Genomic DNA, 8,829 nt, shown 5'->3' with positions numbered 1-8,829 from the left:
ATGGAAGAATGTTTACTGGATGCCAGGGGCGGCCTGTCAGTAGTACAGTATGACGGTATTTTACCAGTTGTCCTGAATTTTTACATTTGTTTATATTCCACAGCTGAAATCTCCTCCTGCTCCTTGAGTACTATAATGGAATGCAATGGAAGAGACCCAGGGTCCTCATCCACCCAGATTAGAGGTTTTTGTCTTGAGGTCCCTATATGGATGTGTTAGAGTGAGAGATGGGGTAGAAGTCTGTCTGTGCTCCTTCTTTGGGAAGCTGGTGGGAGGGGAACAGGCCAACAGACTATATAGTCAAACATGTTCCAGATTTCCACTGCACCATCCCGGAGCAGCTAACCCCAGCAAAGCACCGTCAGGGTAAGTGATGCCCAGTCACTTGTGCACTCAGCTTGCACTCAATGGGATTAGCTACCAGGCAGAATGCATTATTTCTGACGATTAGTCTCACCTCTTTCTCTAGATCATACTTTCCATTGTCTTACTTGCCTTTTTAAATTTTCTATGCATTGAAACATTTTTGAATTACAGAAGAAAAAAAATACATAGCAGAGCTGAGTTTGCCATAGGGCGCGAACCATGGTGAAATCACTCTGTGATTTCACATAGAACTGCACTAAACTAAAGGGAGAAAAAACATTTCACCCCAAAGTGATAAAATGACATACTCAGCCCTGCTACATCTGTAAAGTCTACACAAAGTCAGTGTCAGTGTGGTGAGACAATTTTTTTCATGTCCTTTGGGAAAGAAATCTGGAAGCAGAGGCTTAACCATGTGTTGCCTGGAAGTAACTGGGATGCTGGAAATGATATGGGTGATGTGGACTAGGCTGGAGGCTAATGGATATGTTCTTTATCTGTCTGGCTGCCTGCTGACAGCTAGTGGAGGCCTGCATCGTATAAGGCAGTTTGACAGGAGGCAGAACATGCTTTTACAGGATCTTAACTATAGATGTAGCAGTGCTGAATTTGCCATTTAACTGTGTGCGGCTGCATGCATGGATAGTCAACGTTCTGGCAGCTTAACAGGTTTATCTGCAGTTCTGTGGGGATATCTTGATTATGCCAAATACCAAACACAACTCTGCTACAACTGCACTCATCGGTTTGGGGGTCTATGACTAAATATGGCTTGTGCTTAAAGTAGTTCTGTAAAGTCTCTGCCCCTCCCAGGCTCCTTTTTTTTTTTTTTTTAGCTGGCAGTATGTCTTGGATGTGAGTTTGAACGAACAAAACCCCTGCTCCCAAAACAGAGATTTGACAGAATATTTCCTAATTAGGAAATGGATCTTATGAGCCACTTCATTCATGTGGGTCACCTATCACAGCAGTGCCTGCCTACTCCCTGCAAACCTCTGCATTCAAATATGGGTGCACGGGAAAAAACTAACTTTATTTAGCTTTTTTTTGTGCAAATGTAAGACAGCAACAGATGTTGAGTAGGAAATCAGGGATTTCTAGATGACTCATTCCTGTTGTGAAAGGAGAATGCCGTAACGTGTTGAAGCAGTTTATTATTTTATTATTTTACACTCTTGACTTTTTGTTCCAAATGTATCTTAGAGTTACAGAGTGCAGGGTGGTCATAATGAGAAAACCATGGGAGGGTGTGGTAAGGGCGCAGGTGACATCACATAGGAATTTCCCACAGGGAATTTCTGGTACACTGGCCTGGGACTATAAATCCCAGCATACCCTTTTAGCAATGTTTGTTCTAGAATGGTTAGCTTGTCCTAATTCTGGGACAATAGTAATGCTAGCGAAGACTTCACTTGAAATGCACCTAAAGTACAATTTTTATATATATTTTTTTATCAGCTATAGTTTACTGTTACTTAGGCCTCTTGCACACGACCGTATGGCTTTTTCAGTATTTTGCGGTCCGCAAAAAATGGAACGGAAAAGGAAAAAAAAACCGTTCGTGTGCAAGAGGCCTTAAAGTGATCATCCCGAATATACTTTTTTAACATGTCAAAAAGCTAGAGTGAAGGGGTCTGGCAGCCAAAACCACCGTCAGTCTGAGAAGCCAATCCTGTTCATATTAGATAGCTGACCACACATGGTTAGTTCTATAGAAATAAATGGGAAGACTGTGAGTATGCCCACATGGAGGATTATGTCCATGGCTAAATCCCACAGCAGGAACTGGTGTGCTGCAGGTCCTGTGGGTTCTGCCGTGGGTGTTCATGTGGACCCACTCTAGATCTAGCTCTATTAAAGGGAGCTAAGCTGTGAGCAGGCTCCCGCTGCTGCTTTGCCAGGGGTCCACACGGTAATCCCACCAAGAATGGACCTGTACCGTACATTCTTGGCGTGGTCTTGAAAACCATACTGCAAAAACCCTTGAGCACATTACAGAACAGTAGCGTAGACTTGCATTGAAAACATTGGGAGGTGGTTTCGGCACAGATTGGGCCTTTTTTTGGCACCAAATCCACACCCAAATCTTCCATCTGAATATACCCTATTGGAGAACAAATCTGGCCACCTCATTGTTGAACTTCAGGTATCTTCAGGGGCCAAGATTAGCTGGGTAAGTCAAGTGTGGGTCCCAGCAGTGGGACTCTCTAATATTAACTTCTTGGACAACCCCTTCAACTTCAGATCATAGCTGAAATCTAAATAATATTCATGTAGATCCAAAAGTGATCACTGCAGCAGTAAGATCCTGACCGTATTTTAAGTAGACTCTTGTTAGTAGTTATGAAGATATATATCTGCTGTATATATACATATGTCTGGTATTTTCCCTTCACAGGTTTCTTGTTTGAGAGGCTTGAGTAAGTTATAACAGCAAAATGTGCGACGAAGAAGATACTACTGCATTGGTGTGCGACAATGGTTCTGGACTTTGTAAGGCTGGCTTCGCTGGGGATGACGCTCCGAGAGCAGTATTCCCTTCCATCGTGGGTCGCCCCAGGCATCAGGTAAAAAGATTTCTATTTCCTTGTAGTGTAGTGTATCATTGAGAATTATATCAGCTTATTACAGTAATAGTAATAGTTTTATACTCTTTATTGCACATTATTGCTTGTCCCCTATATAATTTTTCCTATAGGATAGTGAAACCTTCCTACATTTCTATTTTCCATCACACTCTGGATGTCGTATGATGTCATTAGGCTTCTCCTATGATCTCCACATTAGACAGACAGTAGACTGATATTAATACACACACATACTGTATATAAATTATTTGCTCTACTGACTGGAGATAGGTTTATTAGAAAAATATTCTTGGTCGTGATTCAAGCCTCTTTAATGAGGATATTGACTTACAGGGTGACTACCTATAGTTGGCAGTAGAGACACTTTTCTTCCTTCTAGAGGAGAGCTAATTTGCATACCATTTCCCAGGGATCATTTTATGACAGACTCCCTACAACATCTGGATCTCCACAAGGAGAAACTGTAATTTCCAAGAGATAAACTATAATGAATATGGAGGGGTCATTCATTAAGCTGAAATATGCCTATATTAGGAGTATTTCAGTTGCAGACTGCGGCGTAACAGCTAGTTGTGCTGCAATCTGCGACTTCTATCCGCTTATGCCAGGTCTAAATAAGTGGGCGTGGTGTGGCGTGGGGTGGGGTGGGGGGCGTTTCAGAAGGTCTAAATGTAAGACAGCTATGAAGCTGGCTTACATTTAGAACTAGCGGAGAATCCACCAAAGTTATGAAGAGGTCGGCTGAACCACCTCCAGCTTAGGGGTTTATTAAGACCGGCATCTAAAACTTCGGTCTTAATAAACGTGCCCCCTTTTTTTTTTTTTTTTTTTAAAGAGGACTCTACAACATCTACTACCAGCACCTCTTGATCACTTACTGTATAAACAGTTCATATGGATAACCTATCTTCCTCCGTACACAGGGTGTGATGGTAGGTATGGGTCAGAAGGACAGCTATGTTGGTGATGAAGCTCAGAGCAAGAGAGGTATCCTTACACTGAAGTACCCTATTGAACATGGCATCATCACAAACTGGGACGACATGGAGAAGGTACTGCTGACCACTTTCATATGTAATATAAACTATTTGTCAGTCCTCTGTAGTTTATTCAATGTTTTTTTTTTTGTTTGTTTCTCTGAAAGATCTGGCATCACAGTTTCTACAACGAATTGCGTGTGGCTCCAGAGGAACACCCAACCCTTCTCACAGAGGCTCCATTGAATCCCAAAGCAAACCGTGAAAAAATGACCCAGGTAAAAATACTAATTATTGTAGTACATCATATTCCATCTACAATCATACTTGTACCTTTAGACCAATCAGTCCAGGAATTATTCCAAGAAGTCCAATATGACAAATAAGTTTGCTACCCTGGTTCTGAATTTAATGAAGGGAGAGTGATGTTCCCCCAGCACCCAGGCTCCATGCTTTGCCAGCCCCCTATAACTACATCCCTGACACACACAAAAAACTGTGGCTATTTCATGCCTTTCTTTATACATATATGTCCATATTTTTTTGACATGTTGTGGTTCTCAAGGTTTACAGAATGTGCATTTAGGGTAATGCCTCAAAACATGTGCTTTCCTTGCAGATTATGTTTGAGACCTTCAATGTACCAGCAATGTATGTTGCTATCCAGGCGGTGCTATCCCTTTATGCTTCTGGCCGTACAACTGGTAAGTAAAAAGTAGAACTAGAATCATATAACTGTAAGGCCCATAGAGCTATAGACCATTTAAATTGGGAAGCTCAGCTAGAAACTCCAATAAAACCAATAACGGAAGGACTTCTGGCATAATCACATACAAGGGTATAAAAGCAATAAAGATCTGCTGTAGGAGAGACATTACTGTTTAACAAATATATGGTTACTCCTAGATGACAGCAGTTGACCAACATTTGCCTATTTTCTAGGTATCGTACTTGACTCTGGTGATGGTGTCACCCACAATGTACCAATTTATGAAGGTTATGCCCTCCCTCATGCCATTATGCGTCTTGATCTGGCTGGTCGTGACCTAACAGACTACCTCATGAAGATCTTGACTGAACGTGGCTATTCTTTTGTAACTACTGGTAAGGCTAACAGTTTCACGACAAGCAACCATGGAACCAACGATAGGGACTAGAAACAAGAGACTAATGGTTGCCTTCTCTCCTGTATATAGCTGAACGTGAAATTGTCCGTGACATCAAAGAGAAGCTGTGCTACGTGGCTCTGGACTTCGAAAATGAAATGGCTACTGCTGCCTCATCTTCTTCCCTTGAAAAGAGCTATGAACTTCCGGACGGTCAGGTCATCACCATTGGCAATGAGAGGTTCCGCTGCCCTGAAACTCTCTTCCAACCCTCCTTCATTGGTGAGCTCAATGAATGAATTTACATTGTGTCGTGATGAATTTATATGGAGTTGGACTATTGACACACTTACCATTAGTACCTTCCAAAAATTACCTTCTAAGATAAACCTTCATGCTATCACTAAACATTTTCAGATGTGTCTGTTCATCTACAGATAAATGGAACACACCTACAGTATTTAGAAGGTAGTTGAACCTATCAGACAAGTGTCCTATAAGCTTCCTATTGGTATGCTACCAGGGGGCTGAGATATTGGCTAAATAACTAGTACAAATTGAATTTCACATGTGATCACTGAACAACTTAAAGTACATGTTGGTAAGGCTGGTTAGTCAGCCTGCATTTGTGGGAGGAGCGGAGGCTCTTCATATACGAGCCACAGCCTCACTCATAGGCGTGTGTTCTTAGGTGCCCCACCCTCCCTCCCTTATCTTCTCATTTCCACAGGGTATGCCCACTTATAGGCCTACCCACTATCATGGCTTAGGGCATACAACAAGCCATTTAGTCAGGTTAGCTAAGACATGCCTAGCTGGGTTAGGCTGTTCCCGTTGTTTCTCTCCCTAGGGTTCTTAGGATATCTCTTGGCCGTAGCCATGACCACAAATATAATGTAGACTTTTAATATTATTGAGGGCTTCAAATGTGCTGTTTCTAAAGGTCACTTGCTTACTTCTTAAAGGGAACCTGTCACCCAAAAATCGCCTATTAAGCTGTTTACAGTACCTTATAGTGCTGTATAGTCGTTTCCTGATGCACTTTTTGTTAGTTTTGCAGCATGTATGCTCAGTCAGAAATCGATGTTATATTCAGCTGCTGCCCCGTGCTTCAAGTCAGGCTTGAAGTCACGGGGGCAGCGGCCTCGGCGTCTTACATGGCCCTCTCCCCGCCCCCTGCCTCTGTGACTGACAGCCGAAATCCGATTCCGGGACCGCGCTCAACGGCCGCATGCGCAGTAAAGGGCGGCAGGAGCGCGGTCCCGGCTGCCGCGCGTACTACGCGCCGTCTTACTTTCGCCGCACTGCGCATGCGCCCGACATCCTGTATCAAACGCGCCCGTGCCCAGATGCCGGGCGCGGGCGCGTTTGATACAGGATGTCGGGCGCATGCGCAGTGCGGCGAAAGTAAGACGGCGCGTAGTACGCGCGGCAGCCGGGACCGCGCTCCTGCCGCCCTTTACTGCGCATGCGGCCGTTGAGCGCGGTCCCGGAATCGGATTTCGGCTGTCAGTCACAGAGGCAGGGGGCGGGGAGAGGGCCATGTAAGACGCCGAGGCCGCTGCCCCCGTGACTTCAAGCCTGACTTGAAGCACGGGGCAGCAGCTGAATATAACATCGATTTCTGACTGAGCATACATGCTGCAACACTAACAAAAAGTGCATCAGGAAACGACTATACAGCACTATAAGGTACTGTAAACAGCTTAATAGGCGATTTTTGGGTGACAGGTTCCCTTTAAGGCTATTTTGTCATTGATGCAACCACTGGCTTTTTTATATCTTTAGGTTGAGAGTAGTAAACAGTATTTGTGTACTAACCTATAAAATCCCTTACAAACTCACAGGAATGGAATCTGCTGGTATCCATGAAACTACTTACAACAGCATCATGAAATGTGACATTGATATCAGGAAGGATCTGTATGCCAACAATGTACTGTCAGGAGGTACCACCATGTACCCTGGTATTGCTGACAGAATGCAAAAAGAAATCACTGCTTTGGCCCCCAGCACAATGAAAATCAAGGTAATTGTTTCACATCATTGGAATGCTATAGTAGTTGTCAGCGCTTTGTTGGTCACCGAAAGCACTACAGAATAAATATTCCACCCATATACATATCTCTATGGCCATGTCTAAAGCCATACGTCTAGTATGTGTGAATTCTATAGGTTTAATATTTAGAAACAGAAATGTTGGAACAAATAACCTAACACGCACATCTGTAGACCACATATATGAAGAGAAGATCAAGCAGTATTGTTAATGGGGGTTTCCACCTTTCAGTGGAAGTGAGACTTTGTTTTCACTTTTACTAAAGGGGAGTTTGGAAATGCTTGCGTTTGCCGCCAAAACAATTCAGATGAAAAGAACTGATTTTCAGTTGCAGAAATTTCAGCAGCAAATCTAAGCATTTGAATGTACTGTACCCTAATACTGGATGAGCGGCTAGCCCTGAAGCTGCAGTGTTTTCTCTGCTTGTCAGAGGAGATGCTGAGCAAGGGGTAAGAGTGAGACAGTGTCGCCACAATGGCAGTTGCTCAGCATCTCAAATGTGCACAATTTGATGATTTAACTTTAAACTATCCTTCATGGGACATCCCCTGTAAATGACTTATTTAGCTTTGCTACACCTGTAAACAAAGTAAATCACATACCAATAGAAATGTTTTGGTTGACCTATATATTGCACAATAAAGTCCAATTACTTAACTATTTTTGGATATCTATGCACCATTAAAACACATCAATAAATAATATGAATTATGAATGTCCTTGAGTGACTGACCATGTTCTGCTGTTCTTCTAGATCATAGCTCCTCCAGAACGCAAGTACTCTGTCTGGATTGGTGGATCCATCTTGGCTTCCCTGTCTACCTTCCAGCAGATGTGGATCAGCAAACCAGAATACGATGAAGCTGGCCCCTCCATTGTGCACCGCAAATGCTTTTAAATGTTCTTTCTTTTTATATTGTCTTCAATTCCAACATATATCTTCAAGTGTACTCCAAGTACATGGCCACCATTTCATTCCAAAATATGTCTTAGGCTGTAATTCGATAAAGTATTTTTTTTTGTTTTTGTTTGTTATGAATAAAGCTTAATCTATTCTACAAATGTATTATGTAGTGGTTTTACTACTGTATAACGGATATGTCTGTACTGTATATGGACACGCAGTTAGAGTGACACCTAGTGGACTAGCTATGAATGACAAAAAAAACGGATAGAATATAAATAGGTGGTAATCAAGCAATTTTGTTAAAAAAAATTACAGGTCATAGCAGATGGCTGAAGGCTGCTGCAGAACCTCTTTTGAAAAAGAACTGTGGGGTCATGTCAATAGCTGATTTGCTGACCTTCAGTTCCGTTTTTTGTATTCAAAAAGCCTCTGCAGCAGCTGTACTGTGTATCACATAAGTCAGACAGCACTGTCATAGGTTGGGTTTTCTAAACCAAGAGCAAATATTCATTTTGCTGCCCTAACCCCATATCTGAATACCCTGGTCAAGACAGTGGCCTGTGCCTGGGTCACCTGCTCCGCCAGCACTCACCCCCCCCAGGTCAAGACAGTGGCCTGTCCCTGGGTCACCTGCTCAGCCAGCACTCCCCCCACCCACCCAGGTCAAGACAGTGTCCTGTCCCTGGGTCACCTGTTCTGCCAGCACTCCCCTGGCTACACCCTGGCTGATGTAAATCTATTGCAGTCCTGCATGTATGAACATAGCACTAGCACTTATTGCTTTGTCACCATCAGCATAATCTTCATCTTCTGGGCCCCAATGAAA

The 8,829-nt window shown here is 43.1% G+C and overlaps 1 protein-coding gene across 1 annotated transcript; it reads left to right on the top strand.

The window, feature by feature from the left end:
* Positions 1 to 213: 213 nt before the first annotated feature.
* ACTA2 (actin alpha 2, smooth muscle) lies at positions 214 to 8,158 on the top strand. The gene is made up of 9 exons (XM_044296302.1): positions 214 to 366; positions 2,765 to 2,933; positions 3,878 to 4,006; positions 4,099 to 4,209; positions 4,551 to 4,635; positions 4,874 to 5,035; positions 5,128 to 5,319; positions 6,885 to 7,066; positions 7,851 to 8,158. Exons 2-9 carry the CDS (start codon positions 2,805 to 2,807, stop codon positions 7,992 to 7,994), a joined length of 1,134 nt encoding a protein of 377 aa, XP_044152237.1. The 5' UTR covers positions 214 to 366; positions 2,765 to 2,804; the 3' UTR covers positions 7,995 to 8,158.
* The last annotated feature ends 671 nt before the right edge of the window (positions 8,159 to 8,829 follow it).

Source organism: Bufo gargarizans, chromosome 6, assembly GCF_014858855.1.
Source record: "Bufo gargarizans isolate SCDJY-AF-19 chromosome 6, ASM1485885v1, whole genome shotgun sequence".
Classification (NCBI taxonomy): Eukaryota; Metazoa; Chordata; class Amphibia; order Anura; family Bufonidae; genus Bufo; species Bufo gargarizans.
This window is presented reverse-complemented; position numbering and strand designations above follow the sequence as displayed.

Excerpts from the sequence above, each read along its gene's own strand:
- ACTA2 (XM_044296302.1), top strand. The coding sequence starts at position 2,805 with ATGTGCGACGAAGAAGATACTACTGCATTGGTGTGCGACAATGGTTCT. Across the intron at positions 2,934-3,877 it reads TGGGTCGCCCCAGGCATCAG|GGTGTGATGGTAGGTATGGG; the intron begins GTAAAAAGATTT and ends CTCCGTACACAG. Across the intron at positions 5,036-5,127 it reads CTATTCTTTTGTAACTACTG|CTGAACGTGAAATTGTCCGT; the intron begins GTAAGGCTAACA and ends TCCTGTATATAG.